The 21,187-nt window shown below is 41.8% G+C and overlaps 1 protein-coding gene across 2 annotated transcripts in view; it reads left to right on the top strand.

The window, feature by feature from the left end:
* Positions 1–21,187, top strand: part of CERS6 (ceramide synthase 6) — a 123,829-nt gene that overhangs the window by 48,321 nt on the left and 54,321 nt on the right. For both annotated transcript variants that reach the window (XM_063116425.1, XM_063116426.1), the window contains exon 4: positions 6,174–6,231. In XM_063116425.1, coding sequence (XP_062972495.1) covers positions 6,174–6,231 — 58 coding nt within the window. The remainder of the gene's footprint in view (positions 1–6,173; positions 6,232–21,187) is intronic.

Here is a 21,187-nt window from a genome sequence, read left to right as displayed (position 1 = left end):
GAAGATTCTGAAATGCGGTGTTAAGGGGAAGGCAAGATAAAATCACTAATAATGATAATAATTCAAAACATTTATGTGCAACCATGTATCTTAGCCCCATGTGTTTTAAATTCATAAATGAAAAGAGAGGAATCATTTTAATATTATGCTTTCATTGTTTTGAGGAGATTACTGCAGTCACAAATCCTGCTACAGAGGCAAATGTATTATCATAATCAGTGATTCAGTGAAATGACAAGTAGTTTGCCCTATTGTTGCCGCAGAGGCTGTGCTGAGTCTGAAATAAAAGGCAGTTATAATAATTATACACTTGAATGGGCTGGATTTGTGTATTCAGGAATGTGTGGTACAGCCCAAGCTTTATTTCTATCAAATTAAGCAATTCAAATGAACAGTCATCCCCACTCCAGTAACCTCTATCAGTTCATCTAAATGCTGGCTTCTTAATACTCCCTTTTTTCATTTTTTGTCTAAAACAAGCCAGACAGCTTTCAACAATAGTCAATGTAATGCCATTTAGCTTAGGCCCAGCAAGAACCAATATTGCACAAGTATCTGTTTGTGGTGACAATGTGCAAAGTTGTGAGGTTATTCGCACTTTTACAATGACTATAACTGCAGATTAAATGCGATTTAAAAGGGGTGAAAAGATCAAAGTTGTCTTCTGATTTGAAGCTTTGGGGGCTCTGTCTCAAGTGGTAGAGCATCTGCCTGTACAAATGAATTGGTAGGGACCATTTGTGGAAACTCGTGATCGGTTTGGAATGATTTGTGGTTGTTTTGGTTAAAGTTGCTACAACCATTTAAATTGTCAGCAAGCATGCTGCCAATCCAATATCTTATCTCACTGTTGAATTGCTACCAATTTGGACAGTTTTAAAAGGTGATTAGACACATTTATGGCTGATAAGACTATTAGTGGCTATTAGTTATAATGACTACCTCTAGAAACCAAGGCAGTATAACTCTGTGTATCAGTTGCTGGGGGCCATGAGTGGAAAGGTGCTGAAAAGAACTGGAGATCCCAAAAGCTTGCAAGTCTTTTGTAATCTTTTGAGTCGGCCTGAGAAAGGTAGTGAACTATATGGATTTTGGAATTACTCTGCTAATAAAGCATCCACCACATGGTGAACTGTTGCCTGTATTTACCCCACACTTCTCTGTCATTGTATTTTCTGACTTTTGACTATGATGTTTTCACCGCATCTAAAGTCCCCTACTTGATGACATGCTTCTAGGGTAGCTTGCAGACCATTGTTTGAACAAGCTGTTACTTGTATTCCTAAGCAATATATTTAATCTCTTCAGCAAGATTAGGACTCACAGCTAAACAATTTTAACTGAACAAAGAAAAGGAAGAAAAGATAATGAGGATCATCAGACGGTGGGGGGGATCGGGTTTCCCTCCCATCACTTTGTCTCCTGATTCTGTCCCACAATAGTTCACACAGGGAAGACAGAGGAAGCAAGCAGTGACCACGTGGCCCATTCAGTGAACGTTTTTTTTTATCACGTAGCTTCTCCTGCACACAACAGGAAATGGCAGCAAATTTTGTTACAGCCCCCAAAAAGTTTTTCCGGGTCTTTTTTGTGACGGAAAAATGAGCAGAAGGAGTGGGAGATGGGCGGGAGGCAGATGGCTTCGTGAAAAGGACCCACGAACATCTGTGAGTGGTCAGTAATGAGCGTGCTATAAAAAGTTCGCTCATAGTTGTGCAACATACTTCTCACAGATATTTAGCAACCCATTGTGTTTTGTAAGTCTCTTGTTTTCCAAGTGCATTTGTCTCCTCCCTACTGAGATAGGCACACCTAACATCAAACCTACCATGTATCAGGACACTGTGCATGTTCTTCAATCACTCCCACAGAATGGTTAAACAATCCACTGACTTTCCATCTGTCGGTTGGTTAGCATTATGTGTGAGCTAGGAACTCTGGCTTGTCTCTCCCTGGACAAGGCAGAGAAATAACTCACAGTTCTTCTTCATGGTCTCTGTGCATCACACATATGGGCTTTGCGCCTGCACGGAGCTACTGTTGGGAAAACTTCTAAAGCTGAGATTTTGGCGGGAACCCTCTCCCACTTTCCCCAGTTCTCCCCCACTCTCCCGCCCAACTCCCCAGTTCTCCTTCGACCGCCTTAATGGCTACATCGTTAGGTTCTTCTGCATTCTAGAAACGAATTTTACCTGAGTACTAACCTTTTTACCTCGTGTTTCTTCCTATTCTTCAAGTTTCTTCTTTCTTCATTCTTTTTCTTTGTTCTAAAAAAAATAATTAATTACCTTTTCTTCAGTTCGTGATGATCAGCAGCTGCTGATCGCAACATTGTTTTCTAGATTGTTCCTTTTCGAAAATGTACTAGTTGTGGTAGTAAATTACCACCTTCGGACGGACATAGCCTCTGCCTTTTGTGCCTCAGAGAGGGACACAAAGTTGAATCGTGCCAAAATTGTCAGGCCTTCTCGTGGCAGACTAGAAAGAACAGGGCCAATCGATTAAAGGCAGAGTTGTGGAGGCAGGCTCTACAAGCTGTTCAAGCCACAAAACCAACTATGGCTTCAACATCTATTTCAGAGACTTAAAATGTAGCTCTGATGGTCCAATCTCAAACTCCGCCTCAAATGTCATTGGCGTTGAGAGAGATTCCCCTAACTCCAGGAAGGGGTTTGACCAAAATGCTAGCAAAGAAGCTAGCTAAAAAGGGCCAGGTCAACAAAGGCTCAGGAGGGACACAAAAAGAAGAAAAAGAAAGATAATAATCAGGAGCGAAACCCTCAGGAGAGACGTTCCGGACAACAGTCGGTACCAAGAACTCAATCGCTACCGACAACAATACTTTCCTCAACATCGAGGGTTGATACTCAAATGCTTCCCTCGACATCGAGACTCAGTAACCTGTCCTACGGTTCAACATTGTGGACGGATGCCATGCCTCATTCATCGATACCGAAGACTGACGCCGCACCCCCTTTGTCCATGTCAGAGGGTGAAATAAGGGATTCACCTCTTAGCCAAACCACCAGGCAATTGAGCCTTGTAATGCCTTCCATACCAAGATCGCCACAAACACGGGAGCGAGATCACTACTGGCGGAGCTCGCCCGAATCAATTCACTCTGCAACTACACGACACCGGGCATATGATTCCCCATACTACTATCGACATTGATCAAGACCTCCAATTTCAGATTGGGACAGACGCTCTGAGGGTTCAGCACCTCCCAGATCCTCAAAGTACTGGGATTCCCATCGACATCGTGATTATGACTGTCACTGCCATTACCCGCCGTCACCATGCTGCCCAGCGGTACCGACTGTTATCCCACAATATTCACAAGGATATGTTTATATACAGCCGCAACCACCTCCAGCAGTACGGCAATTAGAGTCAAGACAAGATACAACTACGATACAGACAAGGCAAATCTCCCCACTTAGACCCGTACTATCACAGGAGGGAGGTCAACTAAGAGACCCTATACCAAGCCAAATAATGGAACAAGACGTGGTTATTCAGATAGCATCACCTGAGTCAGCTACTGATGATTACCAATCTGACTCTGCATCATATTCATCAGTTGCTCCATCTACATCATCTCCAGATGGCGCTGTAAGTTCCCAAGAACCTATCTCACCATCGGGTGTTTTTCCCCACTTTACGGTACAGGGTCAGTGGTCTCACAAGGACAAACACAAGAACATAAATGTCCTAGAACTGCTTGCAGTCCAAAAAGCACTCAAGGCTTTTCAAACGCAACTATACGGTCAACATGTCCAAATAACATCAGACAATACCACAGTAGTATTCCATTTGAACAAACAAGGGGGAACCAGGTCAAAGCCCCTGGTCCATCTCACAATTCAAATTCTAGAGTGGTGTATTTCCCCTCGTATTTCCATTACCGCTGTTCACATTGCGGGAGAACAAAACCAGCTTGCAGACCATCTCAGCAGAACCATGACAACTGCCCACGAATGGCAAACCCACCCAGAGGTAATCCACAACATTTTCAACATCTGGGGCACCCCATGTCTCGACCTGTTTGCTACAACATACAACAGTCTTTGCAGCCAATTTTGCAGCAGAGCAGGAAGGGGTCATCCCTCACTGGGGGATGCTTTCCTTCGCAAATGGAACACAAACTTCACTTGTTTCCACTTTTCCCTCTGCTAATGAGAGTCCTGGCAAAGATTATAATGGACAATGCCAATTGCATCCTCTTAGCCCCATGGTGGCCCAGGCAACCCTGGTTTGCCCCCCTTCTGGACAGAGCATGGGGGAAGTTCCATCGCTTTGCAACGAGACCAGACCTACTTTACCAAAGCCAAGGAAGAGTCCATCATCCAGACCTGAACTCACTGCATCTAACAGCATGGAGACTCTTGCCAATTTGAATCATAATACTTACCTACCCGAGAATCAAACCTTTTTAGATGCATCTTTAAAACCATCAACTAGAGCTTCGTATAAGAGAAAATAGGATTCTTTCTCACAGTTTGCCATAATGAAGGACACTGATCCACACACGATATAAACATAATTTTATTGTTCTTATTACAATTAGTTGAAAAGGGTTTGAAATACTCATCAATAAGAGTTTACCTGGCTGCAGTTTCTGCTTACCATGAAAAATTAGAGGGGTTATCTGTTTTTGCTCACCCCATTGTTCAAAAGTTTTTGAAGGATTTCTTAAATTTACATCCTCCTGTTAAATCTCCAGTCCCTTCCTGCAGTTTACCTGTTGTGCTCCACGCACTATTATCCAAGCCTTTTGAGCCTTTAGCTATAGTTGATTTAAGACTCTTAACATTCAAAGTTGTGTTTCTTATTGCAATCACCACTGCTAGGAGAGTAAGTGAGCTTGCAGCACTTAGAATAGATGAACCATATTTAATATTCCATCGTGATAAAGTAGTGTTACGTCCAGACATCCAGTTTCTTCTGAAAGTCATATCTGCATTCCATGTGACTCAAGATATTGTCCTTCCAACCTTTTTTCCATCCCCCACGTCTGACATCGAACGGTCCTTGCACATGTTGGATGTAAGGCGAGCTCTGTCTTTTTACAAATCCCGTACAGAAGCCATCCGCCAATCTCAACGTCTCTTCATCTGTCACGGCGGCCCTAAGAAGGGACTCTCTGTATCAAAACAAAGACTATCGTCATGGATAGTTCAAACCATCAAATTGGCTTATTAACTAGCGGGCATGGAAACTCCAATACCTGTCAAAGCGCACTCAACTAGGGCAGTTGCAACATCTTTTGCATTTGACAATACCAGAACTATGTCGTACAGCCACATGGTCAAAGCCTACGACTTTCATTCAGCACTACAGATTGGACACTAGATCCAGAGCTGATTGTACCTTTGGAAGAGCTGTCTTGTCATCGATCCTGCACTGACACCTACCCACCTCCAGTAAGTCAGCTTGCTAATCGCCCATATGTGTGACGCACAGAGACCACGAAGAAGAAATGCAAGTTGCTTACCTGTAACTGTAGTTCTTTGAGTGGTCATCTGTGCAGTCACACAACCCACCCACCCACCGTCTTCTCTTCAGTGTGGTGCTTTACTTTTAATACAGTATTTACTATTCCTCGGTACCGGAATAGTACCTTGGTCTCAGGAGAACGGGGGAGTTGGGCGGGAGCCCTCCCAGACTTGCACACTGGAGAGTGGGGGAGGGTTCTAAATCTCAGCTTTAGAAGTTTTCCCGACAGTAGCTCCGTGCAGGCGCAGAGCCCATATGTGTGGCTGCACAGATGACCACTCAAAGAACTGCAGTTACAAGTAAGCAACTTGCGTTTTGTTCTTGAGATATATCTCTGGCTTATTGGGGGAGAAACAAACAAGAGTTCCTGGTTTTCATGTAAGACTAACCAAACCACAAAGGGAAGGTCTGTGGTATGTTGAGCTGCTCCCATCTGCAGCCGGAGCAATCAGACAACATGCACCAGCACACTACCTCGTGCACAATAACCCACAATTTGAAAAGGGGGGATTTTCATGACGTGCAAACCAGACTAAAGATTCAACTTGCCTTGACTTAAATCAGCTCATTCCATTAATAAATAAATGCTTGTAGACACTTATATGATGTCCTGTAACCAGGTTCTCAGGGAAGTTTGCAACACATTCAATGAATTTATTTTACTTTATTTGCAGGTGGAGATTTACATTTTACCTTTATATATTCACCTATGGAACCCGGCTTTTGAAAGAGGTAAGATGCATTGTCTTTTGCTTGAATCATAATTGTTCTTGGTACTTGCCATAATGTGAGCCTTATGGCTATTACACCTTTCAGACAAGTTATCTATTCATCCTGCTCTTCTATAAAAATATTTTGGAATCATGCTGGCATATTGTGGGCATCTAGTAAGTAACTCAGGAGTTGAAGATGCTTTCAGTAAATGCTCCACAGATTCCCACAACATAGTTCAGGGGTCCTCAATTCAGTGCTAGTGGGCACCTGCAATGGTGTCCCCAATGTGGCGCCTGCAGCTACTCATTTTTTATTTATTTTTCTTGTTTTTTTGAATATACATACATGGATTTGTATGAAATGCACACAACTTTCTAGCAATTATACATAGACTTCAACAAAAGTGGACCATCTATCCAAATCAGTATCCATTTGAAGGTGGTGTCTTTATGCCACCCTTTCTGAGCTGAAAGAAATATTGAAAGTGTTTTAAGGACCTCAAGTCTATTGCATTATTGGAGGTGAGAGTTTTTCCTTGTAATAGTCTTTTAGCTTTCAAATGGTCATGGAAAATCAATTTACACTGACCATTTTTTAATTTCCATGAAGCAGGTAAATAATTTAAAAAAGCAAGTTCTAGTACAAAATTTATCTGTGTAATAAACTCTCCTCCCAAAAAGAAACAAGTACTGGACTTCCAAAACAGATGTTTAAAAGAAGCCTTAGGTGTATCCCACCACCAGCAATTACCTGAATTAGACAGTCCCTGATTAAAGAGACGTTACGGTGCCCAATAGACATGAAATAAAAGGTTTCGCGGAATAAGTCACAGCATAAGATCCATAGATATGAGAGGTAGGTGCTAAAGCAATGATCCACTGACTAGGCATTCTGTGGTGGTGCCCACAGCAAGTTCTCAAATGTGCTCACAGGTCCCCCCCAAAAAAAGGTTGGGGATCCCTGACATCGTTGATCATTTCCTTGCAAAACTGTTCTCTGTAGAATCTGTTTAATTAGTAAACTGGAAGGTTCAAAGGCTCAAGTTTGCCCCACTGCTTGGGACATAGGAAGCTGCCTTACATTGCGTCATTGAGTCCTTCTAGCCCAGTATTGTCAACACTGACTGATAGCTGCTCTGCACGTTTCAGGCAGGTCTTTTTTCCATGCCCTACCTGGAGATGCCAGGGATCTAATCTGGGACCTTTTGCATGCAGAGCAGGGGCTTTACCACTGGTCTAGAGCACTAACCACAAGTGAGTATAGCTACCCAGGCATGGTAATTTCTTGCTCTTATAACTGACAACAAAATAGTCAGCTTCCCAAACTGACTCAGAGTAGTGATGCACATTATGTATGCATGAAACACTGTTCCTACCCTGGAGTTTCTTGCATAAAGTGTGTTGCAAGAACATTTTACATGCATCTGCAAATGCCTAGGAAACCTAATTGGCCCAGGTTTCCTAGATGGAAGTACTTATTTCCACACTTGATGCATTTGCTGCGAAAGAAAGAAAGAAAGTGCTTGTTTCTTAGAGTTGCAAATGTGTGGCAATGCTGTCACATGCTAACCTCAAAAGCAGTTACTTTCCAACACACAAAGAGTTGGGGATCAAGTCTGATTTGAAGAAACAACTTTTATTCATGAAGCCCTCCTTGCTAATTTTAGATGTTTTGGGGCTTTGTAATTAATTCAGTGGTGAAAGGGAAGAATTTCTGAAAGTACACAGAGGCACCAATTATTCCTATTCCAGATATTCTAAGGCTAACTCCTGCAGCTAAAAACAGTTTATGAGGCTCAGCCTACTGTCTCATTAAGACATAAGTCTCAGAACAATGCCTTAATAAGTTTATGTTCAATCATTAAAAAAACCTTCTGGTTTAAAAGATGAGAAGATAAGGCTATCTCACATTCATCCAAATTCCACAAAGCCAGGAATTGGAAGCTAAGGCTGATGTCTTATCTGACATGCCCTGTGATTTGTCACGATGTTGTGCAGTGCTACAAATCGTGCTTGCTTACAACTTACCCTCCATCCACCCACACTTTTTCTGAGTCTTTCAGTCCCAAATCCAGATTGGGAGGATGGAGTGCCTGGGACCAGCAAAGATAGCCTATGTTGTCTTAGTCCTGTATTGCCTTTCAACTTTATAGCAGTTCTTTGGACAATCTTTTTTTCTATTTTCTCCCTGTTTATTTCTTTATGAATATTTATAAACTACATTTCTGGAACACATCCCCACAAAGCAACAAACACCCAAATGAGCATGAAAACACAGAAATATAAGATAACATTCTAATAAACTTTTGAAATACAAAAACAACAACAGTACATTAAGATATAATTCAGCCAGTATAACCATTTCCAAAGACAAAGCAATAAAACCACAGTAAGGGCTTTACCCTTAAAAGTAGCCTAAAAATAATTTTAAGGCCACCAACTGAAGCTGGTAGAAGGCACTCCATGCCACCGATGGAGAGTCCCAAGTTCTGAATCAGTTAGAACTCTGCAAAGGGGAGATGTACCCCAAGGATTTTAAAAACATGTTATTTGTTCAATCAAACACTTCGCGCGGATCTTTCTAATTCTGTCCCCTCTTCTGTCTTGGCCCCCCTTTCGTTAGTTCCTTCTGCTACCTTTTCTGAGTTCTCTCCGACTTCAGCGGATGAATTTTCAAGAATATTGTCCTCTTCTAATCCTTCTACCTGCTCTTGACTCCATCCCTTCCCGTGTTTTTATTAATCTTACTCCTGTTATTCTTCCTGCTCTGCTCCACATTATCAACACTTCTTTGTCTTTTGGTTCATTTCCTTCTGTTTATAAGCATGCTACAGTTTCTCCTATTCTTAAAAAAATCTCTTGACATGCTTTCACTTTCTAACTACCGTCCTGTCTCCTTGTTACCTTTTGTCTCAAAGGTTTTGGAACGGGTGGTCTACTCCCGTTGCCTTGACTTTCTCTCTACTACCTCTGCTTTGGATCCTTTTCAGTCTGGTTTTTGTCATTTTCATTCCACCGAGACCGCCCTTACTAAGATTACTAACGATCTCCTTCTTGCCAAGTCTAAAAGCCTCTACTCTGTCCTTATTCTTCTGGACCTTACCGCGGCCTTTGATACGGTCGATCACGATCTTCTGTTGGACTCCCTTCGCGACCTTGGTTTTCGAGATTCAGTCTATGACTGGTTCGTCTCTTATTTATCAGGCTGGTCATTTAACATGTTGGCTAATGGCCTCTCGTCTGCTTCCTTTCTCCTTTCAGTTGGGGTTCCACAGGGCTCTGTGCTTGGCCCGTTGTTGTTTTCTCTTTATACATTATCTTTGGGTAATCTTATTCATTCTCATGGTCTTCAATACCATCTGTATGCCGATGATACCCAACTATACCTTTCATCTCTTGATTTGTCTTCCGATGTTCAGGATCGTATCTCGGCCTGTCTCATCGATGTCTCAGCCTGGATGCTTCAGCGTCTCCTGAAACTAAACATGGCAAAAACAGAACTGCTAGTTTTCCATCCTAAACCCTCTCCTCTTCTCCCATTTTCTATTACTGTTAATAATGTTATACTCTATCCTGTTGAGGAAGCTCGTAGTCTTGGTTTTATTTTTAACTCTTCAATTTCTTTTTCTTCCTATATTGAGGCTATAGCTAAGTCTTGTCATTTCTTCTTGTATAACATTTCTAGAATTCGCCCGTTCTTATCGGTCTCTTTTGCCAAGACTCTCATTCATGCCTTGGTTATTTCCCGCTTGGACTATTGTAATTTCCTGTTGACTGGTATTCCTTCTTCTCTTCTTTCCCCATTGGTTTCCATTCATCATTCTGTGGCTAAGATTATTTTTCTGGCTCATCATTAGGGGTGTGATCCGCTTCTCCTCGGACCAGAGAAGCAACAGCGAATTGGCCTGATCCGCCTTGCCCAGAGGCGGAGGAGAAGCAAGTCAGGGGCCTGGAGGAGCATGGTGAAGAGAAGCGACCATAAGAGGAGCGCTCCTCTTTTCGCAGAGCGATCCGCCCACCATTTTGGATTTTTTTGCCCATAGGATTGCATTGCGGAAAAGATTATCGGATAACTTTTTTGTTTTTAAAGCTATCTTTCTGAAATTTTGTGTGCTTAGATAGTCGTGGCTGGGGGTCATTTTGAGCCTACTCTCAGCACTCTGCGTGGTGCAGTTTGCTTGCTATCATTTTTGGAAAAATAGGGTAAAAAAAGCGGGAGAGGTACCTTTTTGAAGTGCTGAGAGGCAGATTCAACTCCCAGTCATGATCACCTGATGAAGCATCTTCCAATCCCAAAGTTGGAGGAGGGGATAGGCAAAACAGGATACTTAGTAACTTGGGATACTGGGAAACTTCTCTTTCTTAGTCTGAACGGACTTTTCCCAGTGTTTTTTTTAAAACAGTAGCCCCACCAAACACAACCTGAAATCATATACTAAATAACAGATAGGAAACCCAGCACTGCTACCCACCCTAACCTTGGTGAACAACTGAATAGATGTGGTGCAAGGGGATGAGGTCCCCTAGGGCATGTGGACGTGACCAGTGCACACACACTGTGTCCTGCCCTTGGAGAGTAATCAGAGCCCTCCAAAGAGTAACCAGTGGAGACTAATGCCTGTCATGAGTTGAAGTGACAGGTAGCTTCTTAAAGACTGGTATTTACTTAGGGCCAGTCAAAAATTGGCGTATCCCCCTCCCCCTGGGCACGTCCACTTTCCTCTTACTAGTAAAAGACAGACATAGCCTTTTTTAAAAAAATCTTGTTGTTGTTTATTCAGCAACACTGCTGCTTTTAATTCCACCCCTCCTTTGTTTATTTATTTATTACATTTTATACACCCCATAGCCCACGCTCTCCTGGTTTTTCCTCTTCAGTGAAGACAGACAGGCTTTCATTGTTGTTCAACTCCTTATTGTTGTTGTTGTTGTTATTATTATTGCTATTAATATTAATTAGTACTGCTATTATTAACGTTACTATTGTTGTTGTTGTTTAATAATGGCTGTGATCACAGTGCAGTCAATCAACTCTGAAGCAAGGATCACAAAGCTTTAGTCTTATCCTCCTAGCCTCCTAGTAGTTATGGGATGAAAAGGAAAAGGCATCTCTCTGTGCTGCTCCCGCCTCACAGGGATGGTTTGCATTACTGGCTTTGAAACAATCCTTGGCTCACTTCCTTGTGCCCCCAGAAATGTTGCCTGCCTGCCTGCCTTCCCCCCAGGGTGCTGCTGTGGTGGGGCATCTGCCGGGACTGACGCCCCCATAGATCTATGGCATATCTCTGCCTGCCTCTCTGCCTGCCTGGTGCCTGGGAGATGGGCTTTGTGGTTCGTGCCCAGCAGCCTCCGGCATGCTTGCTCCCAGTCGTCCTCCTCTGTGCCCACCTCAATGCGTTACTGCTGGCTTAGAAAGAAACAAGCCATCCTTGGCTCACTTCCTTGCGCCCGCCTCGCAGGGTTGGTTTGCAATGCATTACTGCTGGCTTAAAAAGAAACAAGCCATCCTTGCCGCACTTCCTTGTGCCCCAGAAATGTCTGCTGCCTGCCTGCCTTCCCTCTTTCCTCCCCACCTCGCAGGGATGGTTTGTGTGTGTCTTGCTTTGACTCAGGGGATAAGTCCTTCCTGCGCTCACTTAGACTTTTTTAAGTTCCAAATAAATTTTTCAAGTGTGGAAGAAGATTCATATTTAGGTTTATCTACTCCCCAATTCATGGCATGCTAGGATTTCCTTTGAAATGGCCCCATTGAGCTGTCTGCAGCTTTAAATCCCTGAGATACTGGGGTGTCCGATTTTCAAAAATTCCCCCAAAATCAGGGGAGGCTTGGATTGGATTGAGGCTTGGCATGCATGTGTATACGTGCATGAGGTATCATGGTGCCTAATTTGAGGTTTCTAACGTGAAAATTGACGGAGATATCGAAAGGGGTGTGAATTGGGGTTAGGGGTGATGCGTTAGAGCTTAAACCCCCCCCAAATCGGGATGATGGAATTTGCTTGAAACTTGCCATGAATGTGATGTGCCTGCTTCTAAGTTTTTATCTGTCGAAATGTCGGAGAAAAGCCCATGTCTGAAAATGGGGTGTCCGGTTTTCAAAAATTCCCCCAAAATCAGGGGAGGCTTGGATTGGCTTGAGGCTTGGCATGCATGTGTATACGTGCATCAGGTGTCATGGTGCCTAATCTGACATTTCTAATGTGAAAATTGACGGAGAAATAGAAAGGGGTGTGAATTGGGGTTAGGGGTAATGCGTTAGAGGTTAAAACCCCATCCCCCATCAGGGGATGATGGAATTTGGTTGAAACTTGCCATGAATGTGGATGTGCCTGCTTCTAAGTTTTTATCTGTCAAAATGTCGGAGAAAAGCCCATGTCTGAAAATGGGGTGTCCGATTTTCAAAAATTCCCCCAAAATTTGGGGAGGCTTGGATTGGCTTGAGGCTTGGCATGCATGTGTATACATGTATAAGCTATCATGGTGCCGAGTTTGAGGTTTCTAACATTAACAGAAAAAAAGTTGTAGGCTTTTTTGGATTTCAATGCAAGCCTATCCGGGGGAAAAGCGGAGCTCCGATCCAGATCCGGAGCTTCGCAGCAAACCAGAGTGGACTATAGGCGGAGCGGAGCGGACCTGATCCGGAAGTTGTGGATCTGGAAGAGAAGCGGATCGGGGGGGGGTCCGTGCACACCCCTACTCATCATTTTGATCATATCACCCCGCTTCTAAAATCCCTTCACTGGCTCCCTATCTCCTACAGAATTCAATACAAGCTTCTCCTTTTGACTTTTAAAGCTTGTCATGGTCTGGCTCCTCCCTGTCTTTCATCTCTTATTTCACCTTACTGTCCTGCTCGCACCCTTCGCTCTAATAACACTATGTCTCTTACTCGCCCAAGAGTTTCTACTTCTCTCATTCGTCTTCGCCTGTTTTCGCTCACTGCCCCCTATGCCTGGAATTCTCTTCCAGCGCATTTGCGAACCGCAACGTCGATCACAGTTTTTAAATCTTATTTGAAAACATTTCTTTTCTCAAAAGCTTATAATCTGTAGTGTGACGATACTAATTTTTCTTATTTGTTTTAATGTCCCCCACGCTGGTTGGCCTTTCCCCTCCCTGATTGTTTGTTACTGTGATTTTAGAATGTAAGCCATATGGCAGGGTGTTTTGTATTTTGTTTTATTTTGTTCTGTACAGCACCATGAAAACTTGATGGAGCTATATTTATTTATTTATTTATTTATTTATTACATTTTTATACCGCCCAATAGCCGAAGCTCTCTGGGCGGTTCACAAAATATTTACTATATTAATAATAATAATAATAATAATAATAATAATAATAATAATAATAATTCTATCCAAACAAAGAATAAGACACAGTCAGTTACCGTAGTATCATCACAAACCATGATACTACTATAGCTGGTGACTTATTAAAAGGAGAGCACATTGTTTTTGTTTCATTGCCAAAGTAGGAGAATAAGTATTCCTCCCTATTATTGCATCTAATTAGATGGAAATATAGCATGTCTGAGACACACCTAAATTTGTTTGGATCTAATTATATAAGTTTCCTGCTTATATCACCGATTTGAGTATAGTCAAATTAGTACAGTTAACTATTGTGCAATGGCACAGGTGCTACGTTCAGTGCAAGGATTGTGTAGAATGTTGGGAAGTGGTATTCACACCACCCTTTGAAGACTGCATAAGAGAACGAATTCCTTGGAGGGTCCTCAACCAGTAACATAGACATCTGGATAACACCCATAGTTTACCAAGAGTCGATAAATTAGCTCCATTTGTCTAACACAAGGGTGGAAAACTTCTTTTGGTTGGGAGGTCGGATGCCCCCCCCCCACTCCATTGGCTGGTTGACATCAGGGGCAGGGCTGTGCCCATCATCCAGTCCTTGGCTTTGCTGCACACAGCAAAGCTTGCCCCCCTACTGGGGAAAGTCTACACACAGTAAAGCTGCCTTGACTGAAATGTGGGGTGGAAGAACAATTGGGACAGCTCCACCTTCCGACCCCTTCCCCTACTATGAAGGATGTGGGGCAGGTGAAATATTTAGCATGCTGCCTGCCCCCCATTTCTTTCTTTTTTTACAAACTTTTTTTATTACTGATTTTCAATATTAAAACTATTTTACAAACAACTTTAATACAACTTCATGGGTAAATATACCAAACCGTACATGGCATTTTGTTATGATGTTCTTTGACTTCAGCAAGAAAGATACAGAAATATACAAAATAATAATAATTTTGAGCTCATACAGATAAGTTCAGTTTGCTCTCAATATACTTTTCTTTTTTTATTGAAACCACAAATTTGGAAAGGCAGCTGGGACTTGTATTGTTGCATCATCTTGAGTTGTGTATGTAATGAAGTTCCACCAATCAGCAGTGAAAGTTTCCCCTTTTTTCTGTCCCTTCACCACTCTTTTCTTGTGTGTTAATTTTTCTGATAATGCAAGTTCCCATACTATATTGTACCATTTTTGTATCGTCAATCCTATTGCGTTTTTCCAGCATCTGGCTATTAATAATTTGGCTGCTATCAGCAAGAATCCTATTAAAGTCTTTTTAAATTAAAGTTCATTGGTATCTTTGAATATGTGCAAAAGGGCTAATTCTGGGGTCGCATTAACTTCTGTTCCAACTATAGTAGAAATTTCATGAAAGACCTGTTTCCAGAACTTAGCAACTCCTGCACATGCCCACCACATGTGTTGAAATGAACCAGTCATTCCACACTTTCCCCAAAAGAGTGGTGATGAGCTCTCATCCGTGTGGGCTAGCCGTGCTGGAGTTTTGTATTAACTTTATGGATAACTCTTTACAGCTTGCTGAGGAGGCCTTATATGGGAATTTACCCCACAAAGCAGACCATTGTGCTTCTTCTATTTGTAAATTCCAATCTGTTTCCTAAACCTTATGTAGATTTTGGTGTGACCCCGTATCTTTTGAGTTTAGTAGTGAATATAGTTTTGATATCAGTCCCTTTTCTTTTTCATCCATGTTTATCAATATTGTTTCAAACTCTGTTAGATTTCTGGTTCCTTGTTGTAATATTATTGGTTTCCTTATAAATGTGCTAATCTGATACCAGAGAAGCCAGGTTATGTTATGTCTGTATTCCTTAGTTTGTCTCTCCACAAATCTCATGGAAGAGGTTGTGCGTTTTTATAATAATCCCCTAATCTAAATAATGTTGTCTCTTTTAATGTTTTTTTTAAATTTATGGGTCTGTCTATCCTTTGAAGTTGGGGATGGCCATGAAGAGGTATCATCGGTGAAATTCCAGGCATAAGGCCCTCCTTCCTGTATTTCCATATCTTCAATGGCCTATTTCTATCTTTTTGATCAGTCTTAAAAATCACTTGGTTATCATCACTGAGTCTAGCCTCGAAAATGTTCCATGTGGTCTGGAATAGAAAGTGTGGCTAAAATAATTAGGATGGAATTCCGCCCATGTCTCATATAATTTATATTTGTTTAGTAGGGACATCAGTTTATTAGCATGTTTTACTTGTATATTCTTCCCTTCTAAGTCAGTTTTTCTCATTTGACGGGACGTTCTTGCTCCTTGCAAATTCCAGTTAGTGTCACTACCTATAATAAGATCTGCCTCAGAAAATTAATTCAATTTTTTAAAGTGTCTTACTAAAGAATTTTAGTTGCCCTTTATTTGGTCCATAAATGGAAGCTAAAGTTACAGTCTGATCTCCATTCAGTACGCCTTCCACAAAAATATATCTGCCCTCCTTGTCTTTCAGTATATGCTTAGGATCAAAGTTAATATCAGAGTGAGTTAAGATAGCCACTCCCCTTGATTTGTTAGATCCTGGTGCTATAAATTTTTTGTCCCACATTTTATTATTGAAAATTCCTTCTTTTCCTGTTGTGTTATGAGTTTCTTGAAGCATTAATATTTTTGGTTGTAGTTCTTTAAAAAGTTTGTATAGTCTGGACCTTTTGATTGTGCTGCCCATTCCTTTTATATTTAGTGGAGGGAATTATACATACACCAAATCTCTAGCAAGGAAGTGCAGAAAATGCCAAACTGCAAAAAAAAAACCAACGTGATATTTCATAAATACAGATGGGAGATATAAAGGTGGTAATATCACGTGTTTTTTGCAGTTTGGCATTTTCTGCACTTCCTTGCTAGAGATTTGGTATATATAATTCCCTCCACTCCCATCCCTTAAAACTAAGAACAAAACCCAACTAATCAAAATTAAACCCAGCAGCATGTTCCCTTTTGCCCTTGTTGCCTTTGCGGGGGTTCGTGCCATTTCATCCCTTCCTGGAGCAATAGCTTGAACCTTAATTTAACAAATTGCTACCTGCCAATAATAAAATAAAATTACTGGTTTTAGTGATAATATTCTCTCTCTGTCCGGGGGCAGATGGTCAGACCTATGTGTATTAATACATACGTTGACCACATGAGATGAGATTCTCTCACAGCCTTACTAACATTTCTTCACATACTTATTCGGGCCTGTTAAATTGTCAGTATAACAACAAAAGTTCAAATAACAGTGCTTAAAGACAGTCTATACTTAATATTCTGTATATTGACTCATATGCCATGTCACCTTAGCTTTCTTGTCCATTCATTTTCGTCTATTTGGTAAGGATCTCAGCATACGGGTTGAGCCTTCCAATATTTGACCTCTATCCCTGGGTCTTTGGTTATATCTCCTGCGGATGATTTTCCAGCTTCCTCCTTCTTCAGACTCCTCACCATCCTCTTCTCTGTCTGCATCTTCAATGGAGACCCCTTCCGGGAGTTCTAGTCTCAGTTCTTTTAAAATTAAAGCTGCTTCTTTCTTGCTTGTTGCTATTAGTGTGTTCCCTTTATTTGGCACCATCAGACGGAATGGAAACCCCCCAAAATATTTGTAGCCTGCCTTTTGCAGTTTTAATGTGTAGGGTCTCAGTTGCCGCCGCCGTTGCAATGTTTCTGGTGCCAGGTCCTGCAATATCATTATAGCTGCACCATTATGCATGATTTCCTTCAGTTCCCTCCGTTTTTTCTGTAGGATTTCTTTTTTGCTGTATCTTGCAAAGCACACAATTATGTCTCTAGGAGTTTGCATCCTTTCTCCTTGGCCCCAGAGCTCTGTGAGCTCTTTCAAAGTCACCTGGTGTAATTGGGAAATCCGGGACCAGGGAAGAGAGCCATTTTGCTAAAAAGTCTTTTATGTTGTCTCCTTCTGTATCTTCTGCAAGGCCACGCAGGCGCAGCTGACATCTGCGATTTCGATTCTCAATTTCCTCTATTTGGTATTTTATTTCAGCATTTTGTTTTCTAAGATATTTAAGTTTCTCATCATGCTGTGTTATCTTTATTGCTGTTGCTTTTTCCATTTGTTCCATCTTTGTGGTTAAAGTACCCAGTTTAGTTTCCAAAATTGTTGTCCAAGTTTAGTTCTTGTTTAAAGGCAGTAAGTTGCCGATTTATTTCCTCTAAGAGTTTTTGCCATTAATTGCATGTACTGCTGTTGCTCCTGTGTTAATTGTGTGCTGTTTGCAGTGTTTGCTGAGCTTCCGGCAGCCATCTTGTTGGCTTTGTTTGAAGCTTCTCTGCTATTTTTTGGATCCTGTTTCCTTGGTTCAAAATAATTTTTGATGTTGCTTTCTCTGGTTCTCAGACTGTCTGTTGTTATTCCCCATCCCCATCCAAGACTGAGCTTTCAAATTGTTTTTGAGCTGTTTTATGGTTTTTCAGGGCAGCTTTTTTGCATTCAGGCTGAGGAGCTCTCACCTCACGCTGCCAATTTCTCGGCACCCAAGCTCCGCCTCCCATTTCTGATCACTGATTGGAGAAGACATTGAGGATTCCTTTCCCTGCTGGCCTCCATGGGACAGGGGTTTGAGAAGTGACTTGGATGGGGCCGTGGGCTAGATGGGGAACCTCCACAGTTTACATTCCCTGGTTAAACAGTACAAACTGTGCTCCTGTGAGTGAACTACCCCTCCATCACCCCTATGGGGATAATACTATCCCACTTCCATTGACATGTTTCAGATGCTCCCACTTGCAACTTAGTAAGATCAAAAGATCTCTGAACTTAAAAACTTGCATTCACCCATGTATTTGGAAGTAGTCGTGCCGTCAAACCTTTTTGTGTATGTGTATGCATATTTCTTAAGTGTTCAGTTTTTACTGTCCAAAAATTGGTTTTAGTCTTTGCACTTTGAGGCATAGAACGCAGGCACTGCATTTTGAAATCTCTTGGTAATGGTGTTTTTGAGTCAGGACAAATTCTTGGGAAACCTTTTCTTTTTTCCTGTTCATTTCCAGGCACGTTTCCATGGTGCCCAAAGAGGCCATTTTGAGAAATTAGCAAGAATGCTTATTACCATTGTGCAGTTAATGGATGCTTTTTATCTTGGCTCTTTTGGTAGCAGCATGCATCCTGCAGAGTTATTCACCTCATTCAGATGATCACTTGGAAGCTTTCACTGATTATTGTAAATACATTTTAGAAACTTACAAAACGAATATATTATGAAATCCACAGTCACACCCATAAGTAAGCTTCTGGAAGCGGAGGGGAACAGTTTGTTAATTTCTTATTGCCTTTGTAGGATTCTGCTCCATAGAATTCTGTCATGCATATGTCCTGGAGTATTGTTTTGTATATACTTGTGGAGCTGGGAAGTTTGCACTAAGTGGTGGGGAGAAGAATGAGAACAATAAATAACTGAACTCAGAATTCAAGGTTCTGTGGGCTACTTTGGATGTTTACCAGGAGCAGCAGGAAGAAGTGTGAGTAATAGTTGGTTCTCCCACACGTACAGGCCTTATCTAGATGACGCATGATCTCCTGACGCAGGGCGGAATGTGAATCGCCCTGTGAGGGTGTATGCACTTGCTCTCTTCAGATGTAATCTGGAAGTGAGAGAGTGATTGTTCATGCTTCCTTTCGCTGTTTCTGGCTCTCAATCTTGTCAAGATTTCACACTCTGAAGATGGGATGATTTCCAGGTGTTGTAAGTTCTTGGAGAGTAGCAACTGCCTTCTCTCCAGTACTGGCTAGTGGTTATAAACTGCATGAACACCTATGGAGGCTTTTAAACTTAAGTTTCAAAGAGACCTATGGAAATCTCTTTGATACTAGCTTTCTCTGACCGATGTGACTCTGTTAAAATATGAGGGATGTGCTAAGTCTTCTATCCAAATAAAATAAGTAGTTTATCAATAATATAGAGGGAGAATAAAATTATGCCATAATGGTGACCGAATAAACCTTTGCTAGCATTAGTCAAAGTTAGAAATTTGTGCTGTGATCCCCAGATTCATACACACACTCATGTTTTCTAGAGATTGCATGACCCCATCAGGTGGGATAGGGGGTTAAAAAACAGGGGGGGGGGAATGGATTTTAAAAAAACTGGAGGATTTTGATAAAAAAACAACAGGAGGGGTGAGAGCCCACTGTGGGTTGTTTGTCGCACGAATCAGGTCACTGTAACCTGGCTCACACGATCAGTACAGCCCTCCATCGTGCCAGATTGGCAATCCAACACCAACAACAACCCAGAGGGCCTCTCATTACATGTGGACCTTGCAAGGGTAGGTTGCTGGGATGGTTGACAAGTCACCCAGAAACCATGGACTGGTTTAGGGTTGCGGATGGCTTGTCAACCATCCCAACCAACCACTCTCGCTGTGTTCGCACATAACAAGAAGCTATGCCATGCACCCAAATAATCAGAATGGCAGTTGCCACTGCAACAACAAACAGAAAAACAGGGAAATTCACCCACAGTGGCTTCTTGTTATGTGCGAACCGGGCCTGTGTCAAACAGAAGACTTCTGGCCTATTTTTTCTTTCTGCAATGTTGAGCTTTAACAGGAATGTGGGGTATTTGTAACGGACCTCAGGTTCCTAGATATGCAATTAGATCCAACAACAAGGTGAGATTAACACAAATTTATAAAATAAAGGCAAGTACAGAATTCAAGTAATAAAGAAAGGGGAGTCAGAAACCTATAACATTGATGCTAGAATAAATGCTTCCAGCATTTAAACAAATACAGTTTTAAACAAATGGTAACAGTAGCACAATAAATCTGTTCAGTCCTGTCCCTCCTTTCCCCAACCTCCAGAGGTCCATTCAGAAAACACAAACCCCAAAGTCCTGTTTGCTTCTTCAGTCAGGCCTGACACACAGCTCAGATCCTTCATTCCCTCAGGAACTGATGCTTCTTACTTTCTCTTGTTACTACTACTCTTGGCCTTCTGCTGTCTACTGTGCTTATTGTCTATTTCTTCATCTTCTTTCTCTCATGAAGCCTTTCTTTAACGTCTCTCTCAGTCAGCCATGACTGCTTCTCTTCTCCGCTCTTCCCTTGCTCTCCTTCTCCCCTTCATCAACTGCCCACATTCTTTTTCTGTTACTTGGCAACTTGCTCCTTTCCCCCCATCCCTGCTGTATCTATCTGATACTTTCAACTCCTTCTACAATATGTTAAACAGGCTGCAAGGCTTGTCTCAGAAGCTGCTTCCTGAGGTAGTCTAGGGTGAAGGTCTCCCCCTGGTGATGCAGAAGATTCCAGGCATATGATGCATATGATTCCAGGCCATGGCAGAACTGTATAACAGCCTCATGGGTCTATACATAAGCAAGTGCTTTAATGTGGAATTGTGGTTGGGCGAGGGGAACCCCTTTCAGAAAAGGAGCCATTTTTTTTGTCTAAACTATTTCAGAGTGTCTTGACTCTGCTCAAGATTGCAGGGGAAACATTTGTTAGAATTGTCTTCAAAAGAGTTTTTTATACTGGTGGGCTATTAATTGCTTAAACTTTGATCCCTGTCTCGATAGATAGATAGATAGATAGATAGATAGATAGATATTGAACTCAAACGCAATACAAAACTTCCAAATTGATTGTTCACAAAAATCCAAACTTTCCAGCAGTGGGGAGGACTGGAGCCAGTTTTAAAA

The sequence above is a fragment of the Elgaria multicarinata genome, chromosome 2 (genome assembly GCF_023053635.1).
Source record: "Elgaria multicarinata webbii isolate HBS135686 ecotype San Diego chromosome 2, rElgMul1.1.pri, whole genome shotgun sequence".
In the NCBI taxonomy this organism is placed as follows: domain Eukaryota; kingdom Metazoa; phylum Chordata; class Lepidosauria; order Squamata; family Anguidae; genus Elgaria; species Elgaria multicarinata.
This window is presented reverse-complemented; position numbering and strand designations above follow the sequence as displayed.